At 41.5% G+C, this 22,585-nt stretch overlaps 1 protein-coding gene across 1 annotated transcript; it reads left to right on the top strand.

Moving 5' to 3' along the window:
• The first annotated feature begins 5,213 nt into the window (after positions 1-5,213).
• On the top strand, positions 5,214-7,989 carry IL22 (interleukin 22). The gene is made up of 5 exons (XM_075117168.1): positions 5,214-5,417; positions 6,205-6,270; positions 6,367-6,507; positions 6,714-6,779; positions 7,195-7,989. The coding sequence occupies exons 1-5, from the start codon at positions 5,214-5,216 to the stop codon at positions 7,306-7,308; spliced, it is 591 nt and encodes a 196-aa protein (XP_074973269.1). The 3' UTR covers positions 7,309-7,989.
• The last annotated feature ends 14,596 nt before the right edge of the window (positions 7,990-22,585 follow it).

Here is a 22,585-nt window from a genome sequence, read left to right on the forward strand (position 1 = left end):
GATGTTTCCATAATGAACAGCTGAATTACAGAAAAGCTTATTTTCAAGTTTTATAAAGAAGAATCAACTTCCATTACTGATGTTTTCATTGCTGGGCAGAGAGCCGACTGAAATAAGGCTCCACTGGAGCTTGAGCTGAAACATGTTTTAAGTCTGCTTTAATCTTTTCAAGCTTGAAAGTCTATGCAAAAGCAGAGAAGAACTGAGATAAAACTCAATGAACTAGCTCACAAGTGAGCTGCAACAAAGTGAAAGGGATGATTGTGACCTGAAATTTGAGGACGTCTCCAGATAGACTGCCTGTTCAGTTTTAGGCACTATGTGACTTGTGGTCCATTCATACAGATGTTTAAGGGGGGAGAATTTCATCGTCAGGTAAAAGACCCAAGAGGACGATACACAGGCTCAGGTTTCCACATGCCTACTCTTGACAATGTTTCTAGCCCAGTGTACAGTCCTGAAGATGTTTCTGATAATGCAATATAATCCTAGCTGACTGAAAATGTATTAAATCTCAGGAAAATTCCCGCATACCAGCGTGCTGGTGATGGTACACGAGAGACGAACATCAAAGTACAGTATTGATTATTCACCTGTGGCCTCATTCAAAGTAAGAAGGAAGTGTCTGTGGCTTTTGAGGCAGACGTGATGCAGAGTTCCAGTCCTCCTCAGAAAATCCTGTCTTCAATATGGGTCAAGAAGTCATTGTCGAGAATATTCAACCGCTATGGTTTCTTGATGAATTAGGGAAACTCCATATAATTACACTTTTTCAGTGAGGCCAGTGATAGACGTTTAATGCTTGGGATGGCACTGGAGAGAAGATACAATTTCAAAATTTTTTAGAATTAGTTATACATAAAAAAACAGTGCAGAAGGTACTTTATAGAAGTTCAGAAGTCTTCGGTAGTTTTTAATTAAAGCAAAAGCATAGCAGGTATTTTTCTTATAAGAATTTTGCATTTTATTCAGTGCTACTAGCCTCAAACATTAAAAATAGTATTAAACCTACAAAAAGTCATAAAATAAAAATGGAAAATTGTTTTCCCCCCCTTCTTCTCCCCCCTTCTGCCCCAAGCTTGGAGGAGTCTTTTTTTTTTGGGGGGGGAGGGGTGTGTTAGGTTTTTTTCCCCGAGTCAACATTTTTTTAATAAAGAAAAGCTTGGGGCTACCATGTATCATAAGATATCAGTAGTTCAGGCTCAAAGAGAAATTACTAAATTACCAGTTCCCATACCACTTGCTAGAATACTTGACAATGGTAACGTAGGAAAGAATTACTGAGAAAGGCTGCTCTTTTAAGACATGTTCTTCAGTCATGGTTTTTCCACTTTATTCTTTTTCCCCAAAATAAGACCCACCAGTGGTGGTTTCATTCAGGGTACCACATTTTAAGTTAATGCAGCTTTGCTTCCACTGACCTCTTCTGCCAGGTCTACAGTTCAGAGCAGCCTGTTTGGAGAGGGGTGTCTAGGTAAGCAATTTCTCCAAGGTTCACCTTCAGTGCTGGCTCAAGCCCTTATTTTTCAGAAGTTTGTTGCATTTCCTCCTCAAACAAGAAGAAAGAGGATTCTTCCTCAGCTGCAGCAGAAGAGCTTCCCATTCCTTCCTCCCTTTCTGGACTTCAGCTGAGGACTGGAATAAGATCCAGTGGTAGGACTGTGCAGATTTTTAGACCCATCTTTCTATAGGACATAATGCCGGACATATATCGGCCATCCAGGTGTGGTAAGCTAGTCAGAAGAGGTGCTAGCAGTGCCTAGTCACATCCTTGTTCAATGCGATCTCATAACAGGAATAGCAGATGCCAGGAATGGGAGGCATATCTCCACTCCCGAAGGAATTCTCTTGACATGTTACAGGGAATAATTGCAGCCACAACTGTGGCTGTACCATAACTCAGTGGTACATCAAGAACCAGCCATCATCTGGTGGAAGGTGGTCGGGAAGAGGCCAGGGGTGGACTGATGGGTAGGGGAACTATACAGTCTGCTAAAACTGGCATCCAGCAAGATTTTGAACATTCATTTTTTGGCTGGACCATACCATACTCACAGCAAGCTAGGGGAACGGAAGATACGTTGTTATAACTCACAACTGCAAAAACAAGTTAAATTATTTGAAGATTTTAGGTGTGTCATAAAAAGGCAATTTGTGAAATATGAATTAAGAAACCTGCAATGGGCATTTCAGCATTTCAGTGTCATACCAGCATCAGGGAGTTAAACTAAACAAGTGAAATCAAGATTTTTAAAGCATCAGAAGGAGGATATCATGGCACAGCCAAAAAGTAGTGTGACAGAGAGATGTGGCTAACATTGATGGGGGAAAGAGAGCCTTATAGAGTCTAATTTAATATTTTCTAAGAAAATAGGTATGTCCCAGTGTATGGTTTCTAATACTAGAGAAGACAGAAGAGACGGACAGAGAGAACACCCACAGGCTTGGGGACAAATGGCTGGAAAGCTGCAGAGCAGAAAAGGACCTGGGGGTGCTGGTTGACAGCAGGCTGAGCCAGCGGTGTGCTCAGGTAGCCAAGAAGGCCAACAGCATCCTGGCTTGTATCAGCAATAGTGTGGCCAGCAGGAGCAAGGAAGCGATCGTGCGCCTGTACTCGGCAATGGTGAAGTCGCACCTCAAATACTGTGTTCAGTTTTGGGCCCCTCGGTACAAGAGGGACATTGAGGTGCTGGAGCATGTCCAGAGAAGGGCAACGAAGCTGGTGAAGGGTCTGGAGAGCAGGTCTTATGAAGAGTGGCTGAGGGAACTGGGGTTGTTTAGTCTGGACAAGAAGAGGCTGAGGGAGACCTTATTGCTCTCTACAACTACCTGAAAGAAGGTTGTAGTAAGGTGGGTGTTGGTCTCTTCTTCCAAGTCACTAGTGATAGGACAAGAGGAAATGGCCCCAAGTTGCATCAGGGGAGGTTTAGATTGGATATTAGGAAAAGTTTCTTCACTGAAATAGTGGTCAGGCATTGGAACAGGCTGCCCAGAGAGGTGGTGGAGTCACCATCCCTGGAGGTATTAAAAAAACTTGTAGATGTGGCACTTTGGGACATGGTTTAGGATGCCTGGTGGTGTGGGGTTGACGGTTGGACTTGATGATGCTAGAGGTCTTTTCCAACCTTAATGATTCTATGATTCTATAAAGAGATCCTGTAATCACTGCATAAAAGAGGGCAGAAGATTCATTAGATTCAACATCTAATTCCTGATCTTTCTGCCTGATGCCATTTAAACATCTGTCAGGATGTGCGGGAAGCTCGGGACCAGGTGGGCTCCTTGCAGCAGCTTGAACAGATGTGAGTGGCACAGCACCTGCTTACCCAGGTCACAAACCCTTCCCATGGGATCGGAGCTACAAGAAAAGATCAGGCAAGCTGGATCCTTGTCTGACAAGAGTAAGTGACCAAAGGGATGGAGAAGCGGGATCCAGAAGGGTGGGAGGAGAGTGGTCTGGACCAGGACTGGGGCTGCATTCTCCCCTCAGGGAGTGTCCCTTATGAGAGTTTTATTCTAGGGTTGAGAATTCTGCTGGATGAGCCAGTGGAGAAGTGCGAGAAACCTCAGTTAGAAGCAGACTTTGTTTAATACCTGGAGAGGAGTTTGTGGGATTGGACTTCAGGGGAGGCCAATCCTTCAAAACAGCCTCTCTGTCTGGATTTTTCCCAGTTTCGTCTTTAATGTCTGTTCTTTTGACTAAGTATAACTCAGCCTCCCATCTTCTCATTGACCTGTTCTCCCACTGGACCTGTTAGACTGGCAAATGAAAAATTTATGGAAAAGAGTTTGCAAACATCTTCTTGAATAGCTTTGTGGTACCTTTGGGGTGTGAACTAGGTTGTCAACATCTTGGGTCCAGACTTGATTTCTGCTGCCCACTGCAGTCAGGATGCTGTTGGAGTCTGGGCATGGGAATGGGTAGCATACCCTGAGAGAGGCATGGAAAGGGACGTGGTGATCATGGCTCCAGGGTGAGGGGGTGCAACTTCAAGAGTACTGAGCTGCGCATAGCTGATCTGGCAGGTATCTGGGGATATGTGAGGCAAAGTTGAGGTACGGAGAGATGAATTTGTGCTGCAGATGCATCAGGGGAGGCTAAAGCATAAACCTCGTGCCAGCCAGCCTTTAACTGCTTCCTTTCACATAAAAGCAAAAGACCCGGGCATTACAGCCCGCAGGGTAAGGCTGATTATGGTTCTTGCCCCGAGAACCTCAGCCATGAGGGATGAAGCCCAGCCCTGGAGATGCCTCTGCTTACTCTCAGAGGCACAGCTGGAGCTTTGGTTTTCCAGGTGGGTATTAGACAACCAGGAGTTTGCACTTGTACAAGTTCTGTGTCCTCATCCATTTCCATCTCAGCTGGGTTGCAAATTACTCTCTAAAGAGACAACAATTTCCCTTTAGCACCCTGCATAATATTTCAGACTGAAGGTGCAGCACTGCCTTTATGTTAGCAGAACAGGGTCAGGAACATGGAAACCACCCAGATAAGTAATTGCATGCCCATAGCTCTGGTCATTGCCCCCAGTTACAGCCTGGAATATGGATTTTTTTTTTTTTTAAAATGGAAATTTGGAGATCAGAGATGTGATAAATGCAGTGTTGGTCCTACCCACTTTCTGATCTCTCAGAGAGGATTGCACAGTGATGAGCAGGTGCCTGGTGACTCCAATGGGACACTGCGTGGGAAAGAGTATTTGCAGGGTAGGAACTGTAGGTGGTCAGTGGTCTGGGTCTGGTGCAGTCTCCGACCGCTTGTGTATACCAAACAGCACCAGCAGACCACCAGTCTTTTACCAGGATTCCTGCCCTGGTAAAAGCCCCTGCTTTGCCCTGTATGAAAATTCAGTTTATTTTGTAAGAAACTAAAGATTACAATGGCCTTAAAGTTGTATTTGTGGGTTTTGTAGTGGTTAGGTAGTTCTCAGAAAAGGATACTGGAAAGTAAGAGACTTGCTGATGTCATTTTTAATTCACCACGAATACCCCAAAAAAAAAAAATGCTGAGAGAGATGTCGGTGGCCCTATATAAGGTGCACCTCACCTCCTGCAGAGCACATCAAGAACCACAGCAAAGGTAAGGCTTGCAGCCTTTGTGCATTTCTCACTTTGCCTTTCCCACTCTCCCTGATGCTAACAGTACTCTCTCTCGCCAGTGCTGAGTGCTGTGGCTGCAACCTGCTGGGACAGACAACTTTGGATTGTGAGCCATGGCCTCCTTGCAGACCTTGACCAAGAGCTTCTCAGGATGGGTCATCATCTGCTGCTGTTGCTGTGTCCCTCTTCTTCTCACCAGCCCTCTGCCTCTGAAAGGGGCAGGGTTGTCTTCTACTGCCCATCATGCCTGCAGGCTCGGTGCTACAAAGTTCCAGCAGCTCCACATCAGGAATCATACCTATACCTTGGCTAAAATGGTACAGTAACCTACTTATCCTTCATGGTGGGATCTGAGGACCTCCTCCTCTGCCAGTGCCCTGGCTTCTTGCCTTCAGCATTCCTCTCTCTTCCTCCTGCCTTTCTCCAGAAAAAAATGTGCACTTGCAGTAAGGCAGAGCTTAGGCGTGTGGGGTGGGTCTGTTGCTCTGTGGTTGTGTAGCTAGGGGAAGCTGCTGCCTCTTCTCCTGCTCCCCAAAGGAAAGGCAGCCCCTGTCACAGCACAGCTCCTTCTCTTGAGCATCTGCTGCTAGACTGGGTCAATTGTGAAAAGTGAGCTTAAATGTCTCTGTTTGCCCTGTCCATTTGGAGCTGGCCCTGCCCATGACTCTAGCCATGGCCAGGCAGCTCCTCAGGCATCTTATGGTGCTCTGCTCAGGCAGGTTTCTTGGCTGCTCTTACCATGGGTGGGTCCCTGTGGTGTATGCCACTGAGTGCTGCAGCACCTCCCAGCAGCACCGTGGGCCACCGTGAGATCGGCCACCTGCGGCATCTGGTTTAGTTATCATAACCACCACGGCATCTGATGTTTAAGAAGGGGGCAGGAATTCAGACTTCTTATTTATTTTCCAGTGATACTGACCCAATTCTCACCCAATTAAGGGGAGAAACAGACACAATGTCCAAGCTTATCTGCTTGTAACAGGCTGCCTTTGGTGTGCATTCCCTCCTTTCATCTGCACTACTATTGATGAAAAGCTGTGCGTTTATTATTAATTTTTAGGTAAGGTTTCCATCCCCATCTCACATTTCTTTTTTCCCTCTCAGGCCAGGGTCTCAGACCACGACACAGACAACAGGCTCATTGGGCAGCAGCTCTATGTTAACATCAAAGTAAGTCTTACACCCGGAAGTTGCTCTTTGCATCCTTCTGCAGCACTCGTTGATCTCTTGCCATGATGTAACGTGACGTCTTACTTGCATACATAGGAAAACAACCACTGCTACATGATGAAAAATATTGTGGAGATTGTGGTGAAAGATGTCCTCACCAAGGTGAAGCACCAGTATCCATACATTGAGGAGGTGGCACATTTCTTGGCAACTCTGACCTCAGAGCTGAACAGATGTGTGAGTAGCATTGGGTTTCCTTATCTTCTCATGACTTTTGTTGCTGCTCCTGAATCTCAGAATGCTGCAAACAGCAGCAAAAGACAGTGAGATGAAAGGAAATCTCAGATCAAAAATATCAAACTTGAGGGTGATAGAAAGTGGGAAAAAGAAAAGCACATTGTTGCATTCAGCTGCCAATGTCTAGACTTTTTTTCCCCCCACAGAAATTCTCAGGACACAGAGAGCACATTGAAAAGAACCTGGAAGAAATGAAGAGCAAAATGAAACAGGTACACTTTTTCCCAGCATTTAAAAAGGGCAGTTCCAAACTGCAGTCATTGAGTTTGATTAAGGCTGACCTAATTATGAAACAAACTCTGGCGATTATTTAGAAGGTGAAGCCTACCGGGGCATTAAAGAGGGGATTAGCGATGTTTCCACTTCCAGCATTCCTTCATTTGTGCTGTTAACTCTCTGCATGTGCTATGGCATTTTAAAATTGTTCTTCAGAAATCAGTTTGTAGGTAACTGAATATGCTAGACTGGATTTGAATGAACTAGTTTATACCTTATGTATAATGACCCTCATAGAACTGCTTGAGAGAATAAGGAGAGTAAATTCTCAATTCAGTTTCTGTGACAAGCCTAATTTAAATTTTCTGAGAAATAAAGAGGTGCTAAAACTTATATTCTGCTCTTTTCTAGTTGGGAGAGAATGGAAAGACTAAAGCCATTGGAGAACTGGATTTACTGTTTGACTATCTAGAAAATGCCTGTACTGATGCCCCAAAGAGGGGAGGGAACAAGAAGAAAAACTGAAAGAATTTCGGATCAAGCTTGAGGAGACGTCTTTAAAAAACTTTTTCTAGAAGTTGAGTTGATTAACTATTGTGGACCACCCTCCCCACCCCTGATGCAGTATATTTTTTGCCTGTGCCAAAAATAGCAAACTAGGTAGGCACAGACAGGAAGCATATTGCTGCCTCCTTTGAAAATGAAAACTCCAGGACAGTGTTTGCAGCTCCATTTCAACACAGGGAATTAATTATTTTCAAAGGCAAACTCCTGTCCTCCTTATCTCTATTGGAATAAAGCAACTGCTTCCGTATTTTATAGGCTGAGATTTGACAACTGTGAATCAGCTTTTGTCAAGGTAGGCAGTGATACATAACCGGGATGTTTTGAGCCTTTTACCTGGAAATCGCTCTTGCATATATCGCCCCCTTCTGACTTTTACCTGAAAAGATGGTATTTCAGACTAATTCAGAAATTATTTTTGTCATTCATATTTAATGGTAACTTATTTTAAAGTAATAACAGTATAGTACTTTTATTTATATAGATTAATTGAAAAATATCCAAGGAAATGTATTTATGTAGCTGTACTAGAGGCTTTTAAGTGAACTATGAAATCAAAACTGCTGTACAATATTTATATGCAAATGGATTGTTTTATAAACGCTTACTCTTTAATTTATTAAAATATATATTTTGGTCCTCAAATATTGCCATTTACAGTGATTTTCTCTTTTACTCAAATGCAATTGAGATGACACATACATTGCCTGTGAGGCTGCTGGGCCAGTGGCTGTATTCTTGTATCCAGAAAGGATGCAACCTTGGTCTGGGACATGCTTCTTTTTCATGAGGCTGAAATTTCAACTTATCACATGCCGGGGCTTAACGGGGAGCATGTGGATCAACCTTTCTTGTTGGGGCGCAGTGGGAAAAATAGCATCACTCCTGTAAGTCATTGGTTTGGTTAATTGATTCTGCCTCAGTATGCCCACAGACAAGATTCTGTCTTGAATAGTTGCAGGTGAAAAGTCCCAAACTGCGCCCCCTCCGGCCCCGGGTCAAATGAGTTGGAGACAAGCTGGTTTTGACTAGGATAGGGTAAATTTTCTTCAGAGTAGCCGGTATGACACTATGTTTTGGATCTGTGCTGAAAACAGAGTTGATAACAAAGTGATGTTTTAGTTACTGCTGAGCAGTGCTTACACAGAGTCAAGGCCTTTTCTGCTTCTCAGCCCACCCCACCAGTGAGCAGGCTGGGGGTGCATGAGAAGCTGGGAGGGGACACAGCTGGGACAGCTGACCCCCACTGACCAAAGGGATATTCCACACCATATGACGTCATGCTCAGCATAAAAGGTGGGGGAAGAAGAAGGATGAAGGGGGGATGCTTGTCTTCCCAAGTAACCGTTACATGTGATAGAGCCCTGTTTTCCTGGAGATGGCTGAACACCTGCCTGCCCGTGGGGAGTAGGGAATGAATTCCTTGTTTTGCTTCGCTTGCATGGGAAGCTTTTGCTTTATCTATTAAACTGTTTTTATCTCAACCCACGAATTTTCTCACTTTTACCCTTCTGATTCTCTCCCTCATCCCACGGAGCGGGGGGGGGGCCGAATGAGCAAGCGGCTGGGTGGGGCTTCGTTGCTGGCTGGGGTTAAACCACAACAGCAGTCAGGCAGCAGTTGCTAACTCAGAGCTCTGTGTTCTCACTGCACCATAGGCACACTGAGCACAAACGGCACTCTGCAGCATCGAGGATTTGAGAGCACTTCAGAAGAGAAGTGCTTGGTGCCTACTCTCATGCAAGCTCGCAGACAGAAAAAAACCCAGTCAGTTTAATCCATCATTATCAGGTTCTTCAGCAGTGTCCCCGGGGCAAAGACAGAGGCATTACTCTGGTTAAGCCAGGGATATTGGAGGCTGGACCAAGGTTAAGGAGGTGAAAAGCATACAAATAGTGAGAAAGCCAGAAGAAATGTGTAACAGAGGATTGTCAGCAACTGGTGAAGACTTCTTGAGCAAGGCTTTACCATTTCTTCATCAAGTCAATGGGCATCCCATCCACATCTTAAAACAAAAAATGTCCTCAAAAAGGCTTGTGGTGGCAGTGCAGGTGAGGAGGGTGAAGCTTTGCAAACACAGCATATCAGGGACATTCATATGAAAAAATCTTGCTAAGAGGATATCTAGAAGATACCCCATAAATAGACACTGTAATATGGGAAAAATATTGGCAGGAAAACTACCTTGATCTACCTTGGTAACTTCATCAATTAAATTCAGAGAGAAATTAAAGTTAGTCCAAAACCAGTTAGTTTCAACATGTTTTACACCAGCTGTTGAAGGTAGACAGCATTGAAGTGGGATTAAACTATCCCATGTTGCTCCTGAACTAGAGTGATTTCAAGATAAAAGCAACCTTCCATACTTAATTTCAACAAGGTTTATGTGAACTGAAATGATAACACTTCCTTGTAGGGAACTTATGTATTAGACTTCCATACAATCCAGCTTGGTGATGGATGCCTGTTACCCATCAAACTAGATGCAATCAACATGGTTTACTTTGCTCCACGCTCTCATTTACATTTCACTATATATGAATTACACACCTGTTCACAGTCAAGGCAGAAGTGACCCAACAGTGACAGCCAGCTGGGATTTGGCACCACATTACAGTGTTAGGGGTTTAACCTTTTGCTATATTCAGTGGGATATTTATTTTCTTTCTGTGGGATAAGCAATGATGTTGTCAAGAGCTGTTGGCCAACATCCTTTCTTTATCGCTCAAACTTGTGACAGCTAACAGCAAAGGGCAGGGAGTTACGTACCAAATGGGGAGTTCATCTCACTGACCTTTGACACATACAGCCTAACCCCGAGGCTCCCTTTATAGTCAATGGAGGGTAATAGGAACTATCCAGGTGTCATTCATCTCATTTACACTAGAGGCTTATAAAGATTGTGCCTTTGGACAGAATAACATAACTTTGTCCTAAAAGTACCTGTTTTCTTCCTTGATTATAAATAGAGACTAGACCATGAACAGCACATGCTGTTCCTCATTGATATAATCTCTTCACAAATGGATAATTAACTTATTTCCTCCTTCTACTTCCTTTACGACTCTTTCAGTATTGTCTGTGTTGAGCTGCCCTACCGAGAAATGTCAAATCAATCTCTCAAGCTTTCCACACTGGGGTTAAACCCAGATGAGAACTCATTTGTCCACAAAGGTGTAAAAATGAAGTCAAGTGCTTATTAACTTCTCCAGCCCTGAAAACCACCAGCTGGAAGACTCTACCATGGAAACCTCATGAGCTGGAGCCCTGAAAATGCTACACAGCAGTTTTTGCAGAATTTCCTTCATAGGTTTTCTTGCAGGGCACGTGTGACTTGTGGGTATGTGAAGGATGGTGGGTGATGGTCATTTTTGAACAGATGAAGGAAGTAGAAGTTGGAGGAGGTTTCCCTTACAACCAGGGGAAATGTCTTGGACAAACAATTACTGACTAAAAGAAAATAAAGATGTAGTTTCAGTCAAGCAAGCTGGGTTTCAATTCAGTCAGTAGTTACAGCTCAAAAAAGGAAAATCACGCTGAAATATTTCGTTCTGACATTTTCTAAATAAAATATTTCAGTTTTACACTTCATAACAGTGTTTTGGTTTAGAATTTTTTGTTCATTTTCTTTCAAAGGTTGAGAAGAGACCTGAAAGCAAAATGAGGTGTTTCATTTTGAGTTGGACAAGTGCTTTGGGCTGACCCAAAATGAATTTTTGGTTTAATTTTTCGGTTGGGTCACCAAAGAGAAACTCTGTGTTCGTGCAATTCTATTTCCGTTGCCCTATTTTCCTTTCCTCACCCCGCCTCCAAGTCATGGACTATTTGTAATTCCCAGAGGTCCTTGACCTAGCACTATTAGGGAAAGCACCTTCTCCACATACTTCATTGAGGACACCTCCATCGTAGAGGCTGGAGGACCTCTTCACGAACAAAAATTGACAGATGCCTACTGCCAAATTTGCATTTCATTGGCTCTTCCTCCCCTTTGCTTACATTAGGTGATCAGAACAAGCACTTTTTTTTTTTTGCTACATAGATTATTATAAAACATTTAAACTACGTCTGAAACTTCATATTGTGAAGACAGAGGAACCCAAAGCATGAATAGAAGTTTCCACATCCTGCTGAGTGAGTACTGGTGACAGTTTAAGAAATGTCTCTTAAATACATTGCATGGAGTGTTACTCAGTTATGAGATTTACATACTCAGTATCTGAACATATACTCCTTAAGCGACCTAGAATAAAGGAGGGTTGATATTTCCAGTTTGCAGCTAGAAGTATATTCTAGACAATCCAAAGAGCTGAAGTTATTTTAATGGTAAACCAGTGGCATGTGATAATGTCAGGCTGTGCTTTAAAGCACAATTAGCTAAACAATTAGCTGCTTTGAAGGAGGTATGGAATGCACTGAACAACAGTAAATGCCTGACAACCTTTTCAGTCACAGCCATCATCAATACCTAATGAATGTTTTTAAAATTTATGTAACCTGGAGCAGAACAGGCTTGCTAATGTGAAGCAGGGTTGGCAGAGACATTACAGTCAATCTCAGGCTTATGAATGATGCTGCCAGGAAGAAGGCAATGACCATGGAAAGAAGGAAAACGTACAATACAGTTCTGTGGGACCCAGAGTGTTTTTGGCAGTCCACCACACAATGATGTGTTACACGAAATATTTAGGATGGAAAGTAATGCAACCTCTCAGGGGATCCAGACCAGGATTCTATGCCATTCAAGAATTTGTTAGGAAGTCTTATTTGGGTGAGGTACATTACAAAATACAAACTGTGCTAAGGCTGATGGATTTATGGGACTACATGTGCTTCTTAACACTTATCCATTTGTGACACCTTTTTCTTGGTTAACACACAGCTGCAGACCTTATCAGATGAACTGTATGAATTTCACCACTAGCAAAAGTGTTAAACTTTATGTAAGCAAAAAGATTTCTTCTGAAGTCTAGGAAATCACCCTTTCTGTTTGACCATTAAATTCCAAATCCCTGGCCAAATTAACAAATATCAATTGTTATAATTTAATCTGGAATTCACTGGTGAATGGTTCAGAAAAGAATATATTCCTACATCTTTCCTCCTGTAAGGAGAAATTTTAAAAAAACTTATTTTGAGAAGAACTGTCCATTTATCTTCAGCAAATTAACTCATGAGACCCAAATGTGAAGATTTTTTGAGTAAGAAGGATTAAGGCATAGCATTAAAAGTTTCCAAGATCAGGCTGTTTTTCTTCTCTAGGACTGAATAAAGAGAAAGGGCAAATCTTCGAAACTACAAAAATCTTCTGTTTTGCTCAGGGCAACATGAATTGAAATATTTTGAAAAAACAGACTGAAAAATGTGTCTTTGACTAGCTGACTTGAAACTGGTATGGTTGTTTCTACAAGAACCAGTAAAGTTCTTAAATGGAAATTGTAGTTCTAGTTTCAAATGACTGAATGCAAAATGATATTGTTTCAAAAAACTGCAAAATTGCACTGATTTAAAGTTTTTTTTGTTCTATAGTTTTCCAAAAGAGGGTCACTTCCTACTCCAACAGCACATTTAAGGAGTGGCGATGATGTTCATTAAACTGTGAAAGGAATGGGGCACTCATGTATCTGTGGTAAAGTCTAGAAGCTATGCAGTTGTGAAGACTGACTTTCTGATTTGTCTTGCGCGTTAGGCCTTGATGTGTAAGGGCTCCCCAAAGGATTAGCTCATCATGTATCTAGTCCTGCTCCACAGAAGACAGAAAATATTGAGTTCAAATTGTATAAGATCAGGCTTGTAGTTTGTGCATGTGTCAAGTCAATTATATTACAAAGAACAGATGAAAAGTTTCAACACAGATGTTAAGATGGAAGTGATGAATTGGACTGCTCTGATGTAAGGCTTGTTCCAGAGAGTCCAATGTATTGAAGCAGAGGTTCTAAAATAAAGATTAGACACTGGTTGTCATTGCGGTGACTTTTTTTGTTTGTTTGTTGTTGTTGGTTTAAAACTATCCAGGCTTTGTCTTAGGTTACTACTTCTCATCAAATAGGTGTCTAAAATTTCTGGTTTGAACAAACTTTCTTCTTTAGTAGTTATCCTTTATAATGTGAATCCTGCCAGTCTTGAATAGCAGAAAAAAATTCAGATTCTCTCTCTCTTTTTTTTTATATATTTTTAGCATAAAAAAAACCATTGAAAACTCAGATTTTAGGTAGATAATCCCATATTATCAACTCTGATGCTCATTCTCACTCTGGTAACTCAAAAATGGAGAATACTTGTTTGGAAGCACAGCATTTGGCAAACAATGTGATTATTTTGTAGGCATTATTTAGTCAACTTCAACACAGTGATCATTGCTCCTGCATGTAACAGAGGTTTCATTAAGTTTAGAAAAGCATCTTGGTTTGATGGGACCCATGTGTGTCTCAGAAAATTAAGACAGTTACTTGCACACGAAATGTCTGGTTTAACTTGACATGTGAGGTCGAAGCTTCCAACCAAGGGAACTGCTCAGCTTTGGCATTGTGTTCTCATTTTCAATCTCCCAGTGATTCGGTTGTTACATGACAAGAACTTCTGTGCAGTGACTGGGAACACTAAACAAATCAGTGACCAAGTCTCTGATCCTGCAAAATGGTAAAACACCACAGATTTTCCTGATTTTGACAACAGCTTTGTATGAGTCATCCGCCCTAGCTTTGGTGCTAGAAAACTAGCTAGCAAATTCTGAGGTGCTGTCCACAGGTCCCTGGAGAGCCCGTCTCCTCCTCCGTCAGCAGCAAGGATGTTAGGCAGATGAGGTGAGGTGTTGTGTGAGGGCCTGGTCTCCTCCATCAGCACAGGGTGATGAGCAGACTCAGACATCCAACCTCCTGTGGTCTCTGGTTCAGTGTGACAAATCCCAGGCATGTACTTCAGGGTGTTATGATGCTCATGGGTCAAGATACTGGCAAGAGAAAGAACGAGAAACATGCAGCTTTGTTCGCGCCATTTTACTTTGGAAACCTTTTGGCAGTAAGAATGTAAATCTAGATTTCGTTTTTAATTTCTTAACTGTTTTCCATTGGTACTTTTTACAATACTTGCAGTTGTGAACTTCAGGTTAGGTTGGTAATCCAGTGACACTGGAAATGAATAAATAATAAAGAATGTGTTTTAGGTGAGATGAACATGTGAAGTTTCTCTGAAAATAGGAAGAAGGGAACAACTCATCTTTTCTACACTTCTGAAAAGTAAAACAGAGAATTTCTTAGAGCCGCAGCATGAAGTTTTGGCTGGGAGAGATAGTTTTATGCCATAATCTCTTTATCAGAACATGGTAAGAGAGAGATTGCAGACTGAAAAATTATCTCCTATTCTTTGCTTCATGGTTATAGGAGTATATGAAAAAAAAAATGTTTGTTTTTCAGAAGAAAGAGATTAATAAAAATAAACCTCAGTATGTTCAGAGGTTTGGGCAAACGTTTCAGACCTGGGATACTTTTCACGGCTTGCCTGAAAGTTTTGGAACAGATTGGCTGAATATCAAGGCTGAATTTTATGGAACTGCTAAGATGAATGCAGGGGAATCTGCTAGAAAAATGTTCCTTCCCATTGAAAGGAATTCTCATGTGAAAAATTTGCTTTTAAATAAGAAACATTTTACAACCCCTGAGAGTTTATTTGGTGTCTGGTACTGGGTCAAATTCACTAAAATTTGCAGGGAGACTGATAAAAGCTTCTTCCGAAATGGGTGCAGTACTGGAAGTTTTTATTAGGGATGGCAAAGAAGCCATTAAATTCAAGGATGCCATGTGATTTTCCCAGCCCATACAGAGGGATATAGATTTCACAGAATCACAGAATGGAAGGGGTTGGAGGGGACCTCTGGAGATCATCTTGTCCAACCCCCCTGCTTGAGCCTGGATACCCAGAGCAGGGGGCACAGGAACGCATTCAGGTGGGTTTTGAATGTCTCCAGGGAAGGAGACTCCACAACCTCCCTGGGCAGCCTGTGCCACTGCTCTGTCACCCTCACAGTAAAGCTTTTTCTCATGTTTAGCTGGAACTTTCTGTGTTCCAACTTGTGCCCGTTGCCCCTTGTCCTGTTGTTGGGCACTATTGAAATGGTCCAGTCCCATCCTCCTGACGCCCACCCTTTAAACTCTTTCTGCTGATGTAACGAATACAAATAATCAGAAGAATGATGGCAAAGGAAATTTTTTCCCTTTTATTTTTTTGTAGCAATTGGTAGCTCTGAAGCTTTGATTAAGACCAGAAGTTTTTTTTCCATTGGATTTTTTTTTCCTGCTGGTATAAAATTTTTTTTTTCAAGAAATTCATGTTTTTGCTGCTTTTCCCCATAAGTGTTGATTTCCTTCCAGAAACTCAAAAATTGGTAAGTCCAGTACTGATATTAAATTGCAAAAGAAAAAAAAGTTTTCATTGGTTGTTCACTGGAGACTATGGGTTTATGTTTTAAAAAATGAAAAGTAGCTATTTTCATATGAAGAGCATCAACAACTTTCTAATTAGTTTCACTTCACTCCTACAAGCATATTAGATTATTTCAACTTCTGTCATGGTTACAAAATTAATCGGGTGTATGGAGTTTGTAAAGTGAATGCTCAGTTCTCTAATTGTAATTTTGCACTTAAGGATTCCCTAAAAACATTACTAAAACTACAAATATCGAGATGGAGTATTTCTGATTTGTTTAAACAACCTCTTAAAGAAGGTGTTTGTTTTTATGTATTCTGCTACAGACTAAGCAAAGAGTAAAGCCTAAAAATAGGCCAAAGAGTGAAAATTCAGAGAAGCCAGCTATCCAAAGTCAGATATAGCCATTAGTCTACTTTTTCCTGAGTTTCAGAAATAAATTACAAATAATGTAGGAAACGTGAACTTCATTATTATATCCTTGGTTTCTAGCTCTAACCATTATTTAGATTTAATTATATTAATTGCAATAAGCAATGCTATCTTTTAGATGGTAACATAGTTTCCCCATTGTTTTAATTAGAAAAAACCCTCAAAATTTCCCTGATCTGAAGTGAAAAATCTGAATGCATATTTTGTCATGTGGCATCTGTTCTTTCTGAGTGCTACTTAGATTTTGTGATATTTTATTTTTCTATAACTTTTAGGAGTCTTTACAATACAATCTCTTTTTTATAAATACTGCCAACAAGAAACATACAGATTTTTACTCCACTGTCAGGGACTTCTTTAGTGCTCATTTATGTTACCTGTGTCACAGGATTTCACATGTTTTGGAAAATGAACCCCTCATGAGTAATTTATTATTCAGCTCCTATATCTTCTCCAGCAAAAAAGTGCCAGACGTGATCATATCCGATAATTAAATAAGTAAGTTTTCCACAAAAAATGCCTCTACTGCTGAGATTCATTGAAAGCACCACTTTACAAAAAGGGAGATACAAAGTGGGAAGCAGAGAAGGCTGTTGAACCAAAGCTGGGGAGATGGCACCATGGCAGCCATCTCTGACTGAAGGTCGCAGAGTTCTCAGGGCTTGGGGACTACTTGCAAGGGAAACATAATGAAAGGAAGCACCTTTATTACAAATAGTTTTAAGTTCCCCAGAGGGAGAATGGCACCTCCAATGGAAAAATGCTCTGGAACATCATCTTGTTGCCTACTGCGCTGTTGCTTCCCTCGCTTATTCTCTGGTGCTACCACTGGAGAACCAAGGTTGCAGCCATTCTGTGGCAATCGGTCCAACTATGGAAATACTTGGCAAGCAAACATTTCCTATATAGTTTTTTTTTGGTTTTTTTTTGTTTTTTTTTTTTTTTTTTTAATGAAAGACTCTTCAATAAGGATCAGCTATAATGATTTTCCTTAACGTAGTTTGTTTTGCTGCCTGCCATTCACATGGCCATGCCAGCTGAAAGAGTCAATGCCACTATTATTCACCAGTGTCTGGTTAGGTTACTTATACCTCTGTATGTCTTAATTTATAACTGTAGTTTCTGAATATTGTCCAGAAATTCTATTTCATTACTATTTAAAATTACATTTCAAAATTTATTTCTCACAGGACTTCATATTAGTGACAGAGCCATCTCTGAGCAGTCTCCTCAGTTCATGCTTAAATAATCAACTTTTCTAACACCAAGAAACCTTTCTGGAATGGAAACTGCAGTTTCTGCAGCTTCACAAGCTTCTATCCCAGCACAGAGCTGTATGGGCATCCTGTGTTGGCATTGCCAAGAAGCTCTGGGATGTCCTGGGATAAGAGAACAGAGGGGAAAAACCTTTAAAAACTAAATTTGAAAAAAGAAGCAAGCAAGAAGGGTAAAAAAGTCAGGGGGAGAGACAAAACTGAAAAATGGTGCACAAAGTTAGAAGAAGAAAGAAACTTTTCAGTATAAGAGTGGTGCCATGCAAACTGACCCGCTTCTACCAGGCTAGCTGCTGTGGGCATCCTCCTCCCCCAGAACTGGGCCCAGGTTTCCGTCCGGTTTGCTTTTTCCTTTCACAATTTTAGTACAAACTTTTTGTAAAGCCATGATGAAATTACAGGAGAAAGCAGGTCACAGACTCTTGAAGACTCCTGTGTCACAAGAGAAAATGAAGAGTTTGGAAGAGCCACCTGCCTACGTGGGCAAGTTGAGTGTCTGTTATTGCCAAACACATCTGTACACTCTGCAGTAATACTGTTGTACAGGGATTTCCTAGTGTGAGTTTGGTGGTAGCAGATGAATATTTTCTAAAGAGTTTGGGGACTGAATCACTGTCGTTAAGTGAGATCTCTTGACTGGTTGATGGGAACGATGCGAATATGCTTGAGCACATATTCATATATCTTTCTTTCATAATCTCTTTTCTCAAACAGCAGTCTACCCATCAGACTGCAAGAGTGTGACTAGTAAAGGCTATATACATAAAGGTTTTTTGTCAAATTCAGCTCCTTGTCTAGCCATGAAGTGATTACTGATCTTAATTACACAGCTGGACACATTTGAAGATACTCAGGGAGTGCTGAGCATTCTTCTAAAGTAGCTAATTGTTGGCCATAAAACTTACTACTGCTTTGAAAACTTAAACTCTTGTCTGTGCCCAGAGGGAAAATTTTACTTTTAGTACCGCACTGATTGCAAACTGGACCCTGAATATACTCTGTAATCTGTCTCTGAAAAACTGAATGTGCTGACACCTTCCTATCAGATGGCTGAAGTAAAACTAGCTTGACAGACAATTGTCAGCCATCTGTCACCAAACTGAAACAGAACCAGGGCAGCAGCATAGGGAGATCCACCACTTGAACCAGTCTGTGCTGTTTCTTGAAGATGAGAGATTAACAGTATATTTTATAGCAATTCACATTTGAGGCTTACTCAAATATGTTACTCATAAAGTGCAAAGAGATGCAAATGCCCAGAGGAAATGTAATTAGGTTTGGGGTTTGGGTTTTTTTTTTTTTATTTATTTGGTTTGTCTTCATCTAGGTTTGAGCCTGACTTCTGCTTTACTTAATGCCTTAACATTTTTATTACGTTTGTCTAAGGCATATAGTGAAAAAATTCTGAGTGTAGTGGATATGTGGCCCTGGTGGTGGAGGGCCGCAGAGGTAATTAATGGATCTGAGGAGAGGCAGCAAGAGTTGGGACTGTTCAGCCTGCAGAAGAGAAGTGTCAGGGAGATCTTATCAATGTGTATGAATACCTGACAGGAGGAGTAAAGAAGAGAGCCAGGCTCCTCTCAGTGGTGCCCAGTGACAGGGAAAGAGGCAATAGGCAGAAACTAAAATTCATTAAATTCCATCTGAACAAAATAAAACAGTTTTTTACTGTGAGGGTGACCAGACATTGGCACAGGTAGCCCAGAGAGGTTGTGGACTCTCATCTCCGGAGATATTCAAAACCTGACTGGACACAACCCTGGGCAACTGGCTCTAGGTGGCCCTGCTTGAGCAGGAGGGTTGGACAAGGTGACTTCCAGAGGGCCCTTCCAACCTCAACCTTTGTTGTTCCTCAACAAAGGCAGTTGAGGAGCACACAGACAGGCACCATGTGGTGTGGGTGTGTCATGGGAACAAGTGTAGTGCTTTCATAGTTAGGGGTGAGAAAGGCACCAGACTGATATCCAATCCTAGGTATCCAATGGTTTTAGCTTTCTTTAAGCTGTCCCAATTTCAGTTATGTAAGCTTGTTTCCTAACCAGAGCAGTTACACTACTTAAGCAGGAGCTTCTAGTACCACCTATTCATGTTATTCTGTTGTTCCCCTACCTTTTACGACTATTGAAGCTGAGGGCAGCGAATCGTTGGGTGCCTATGTGCTGAGTTTGCACTGTTAATTTAGGTACCTGGGTCTGAAAAATTGGCTCATAATTGTTCAGTAATTGTACGAAATCTACAGCAGCTCAAAAGGTTCCTATTATAATAACAGAAGGTTACAAGAGACAGTGTTTAAACACTGGTGGGTATTTTGTGTTTACCTATATGCCTATGTTCATTACAACCATGTTCAGAAAATTGCAGAATCAGTTTTGGATGCTAGGAGCTGCTCCACTCCAAACTCCTCTCTCCAATGGAGGCTCTAGGGTATCTCATTTTTTTATGTCGTACAGTAATACTGTCACCCTCAGTTTTTGGAAAATCTCACTAGACTTCATTGTTACTCATCAAATCACATTTCTGAGCACAAATACTGCAGCTCTTCATGTAGACCTATTAATTTTCAGAAGACCAAAGTGAATTAAACAGGATAAGGGAACAAAAGAAATAGAGAATAGTCTTAGGAGATGCATAACATTCACAGCAGCTAAGCAGATATGAGTAACGTTTATAGGAAGTACACGACTAATTTAGTTCTAGTTATACTAACAGGAAATAAAATAAACAGAAAATGTGAAAGGTAAGAAGATTCAGAAGTAAGAAACTAGATGAGGCTTTTTATGGATGGAGATCAGAAAGCCAATTAAGCTGAAAAACAACCAGTAGATGTGATTGTTACCTTAAATAGACTAATGGAACTTTGCAGCGGTGGTAGATGTATCTGTTTGTTCTACATAGATCAACAGAATTTAAGATCTACTGAACTCGTATAGATCAAGACAATTCCATGGTTCACAATATGAAGGTGAAGAAAGGATCTTCTCCAGGCTGGTGGTCTCATGCACTCATGTGGAGCACAGGTCACACACAGCCTTTTTTGAAACTTAGTCCCTAGACAGGGTAAACCTGGCAAGATTTTCTTCTTTAATAAGTTGGCTACTCTGTTAGTTTTTCTTATTCTTTTTTCTTAGTTATTTTTTCTCTTTCATTCTTGTGACCACAAAACTTACATGTTTTATATTAATGTAACACAAGAACTTTGCATGTGTTATCAGTATTATATTGTTCCTTAAGTATTCATTGATACTGTACATCTAAAATTTTCCATATGGAGAGAGCCCATTTCCTCTGGGGTAGGCTTCCAGGCTGGTTCCCAGCCTAGGTCTGGAAGTCAACATGCTTGGTGGTGTGTTTTGTTGTTGTCCTCAGACTGGCTCTGGATATATCAGTTCCACTGCCCATACAAAACTTTGCAGATCTTTTCTGTCTTCATGGCTAAAAGGACTGGGGTCTCTGAATTTGGTTCTTCCTCTGCTTCATATAGCTTAAAAATACTAAATAATACTGGTTCTTTGGTGTACTATATTATTTATACCCTAATTATGTCTGAGTGCCAAAAGTGGCACTAAAATCCAGCGTACAAAGTGCTACACGAGACCTCAGATGAAAAGACCGTCTTTGTTCCAAACAAGTAACAGATGAGAAAGTTAAAGAATATTGGCTATTTTCTGACTAGTAATTAAGTCATTAAAAGTGGAAGTGTAACCGATTTTACAGGATCAGGTATTAAATGGTACCCACCATCCTTCTCTGACAGGAAAGATAGAAAAGCCCTAGTTTCTTTTAATTTAAATTTTTTTAAAAAATATGGTCATCATGCATCTGCATCCATCTGCATCCTTTTACACCACTCATTTGAAAAGTTGGCCAATTCGGTAAGATGTTTGCTGATTCACGTGTGGAGGTCTCCTGAGCCCAATGCAACCGTGTCGCTGCTACAGTCCTCTAAGCACAGAGATAGGAGCTCACAGAACAGACAAAATGAAACTTGTGGGCTAAAGGGTTTTCCAGCAACATCAGAAGTTTCAGAGATGTTGAAAATTATTTATTTTCTTGTGAAAAGCCATTACAGACTGGCTACATGACCCATTTATTCCATTTAGAGGAAAACTGTTCACCAGGGAGTACCACACCTTGGGCAACCCAAGGCAGTTTTGCATTCTGACTCTACTCTTGCTATTGCCTGAGATTCTCTTCTAGGAACAAACTAGGAGTAAGTGGCTAATCTGCTGTCCATATACCTGGTGTGCTGAAGTTTGGTGCACCTCATCTGGCAAACCCAATAGCATTTAGAGAGCACAGACCATAGTTCAAATAAGCACTAAAGTGCACACAGGGCCTCAGGTCTCCATCATCTCCACGTTCCAAAAGTCTAAGCTTTCCTCCCTTTGTCGGTCCTTTTTGTCGCTGGGCCCCATCAGCACTTCAGTGCTGGTGAAGCTACTGGGATGTGTGGATGGTCCTGTGGTAAAATATATTTCTGAGAGCTGTTACAGGTGGGATTCTTGCAGCTGGACGGGAGTCCAGCTTGGCCTGGAAGCTGCATGCATGCTTGTTTGTGTAAATGGCCAGTGGGATCAAGGCTGGGTGAGTTTATTATCCAGCTCATCTCACCCTTCTTTCTCCCAAAGCCAGCTCATGCCCCCCGGCACAGGCACACTGGTGGTGCCATAGAGGGGCATACAGCTCTGCTGCTGGCTCTGGCAGCTCAAGCTCCCTTTGACTGGTATCAGTTGTAGTTTAAATAATTTTCTCTGATCTGTTTAAGCCCTTCTGTGATGCTCTTGAAACATTAAAGGAGTATAAAACTTTGTCCTGGGTGAACATTTCAAGAGCTTGCTTTTACTTCCAACCAAAATGGTATTACTGCAGGCTAAAGTATTGCTATGCTGATCCAAAACCTGCTTTCTCCCTCTTCTTGCACACACCTCAGCCAGTGCCAGGGGTCTTGACATTTGACTTGCATCCTTCCTTGACTTAACAGCCTCACATTGCTGGTGTCACTTCAGCATTTCCAAGTCTATCCTTGGTGTGATGTTCCTTGCATGTCTGGAGTAGTAACTGAGAAACCCTCAGCATTTGCCTGTCTCAGAAACAGGCCCAATCTCTGTTTGAGC

The sequence above is a fragment of the Phalacrocorax aristotelis genome, chromosome 1 (genome assembly GCF_949628215.1).
Source record: "Phalacrocorax aristotelis chromosome 1, bGulAri2.1, whole genome shotgun sequence".
Lineage (NCBI taxonomy): Eukaryota > Metazoa > Chordata > Aves > Suliformes > Phalacrocoracidae > Phalacrocorax > Phalacrocorax aristotelis.

Bases quoted from the DNA above. Each gene is read 5' to 3' on its own strand.
- IL22 (XM_075117168.1), top strand. From the start codon at position 5,214: ATGGCCTCCTTGCAGACCTTGACCAAGAGCTTCTCAGGATGGGTCATC. The intron at 6,508-6,713 runs GTGAGTAGCATT...TTCCCCCCACAG, and splicing joins CCTCAGAGCTGAACAGATGT to AAATTCTCAGGACACAGAGA. The intron at 6,780-7,194 runs GTACACTTTTTC...GCTCTTTTCTAG, and splicing joins TGAAGAGCAAAATGAAACAG to TTGGGAGAGAATGGAAAGAC.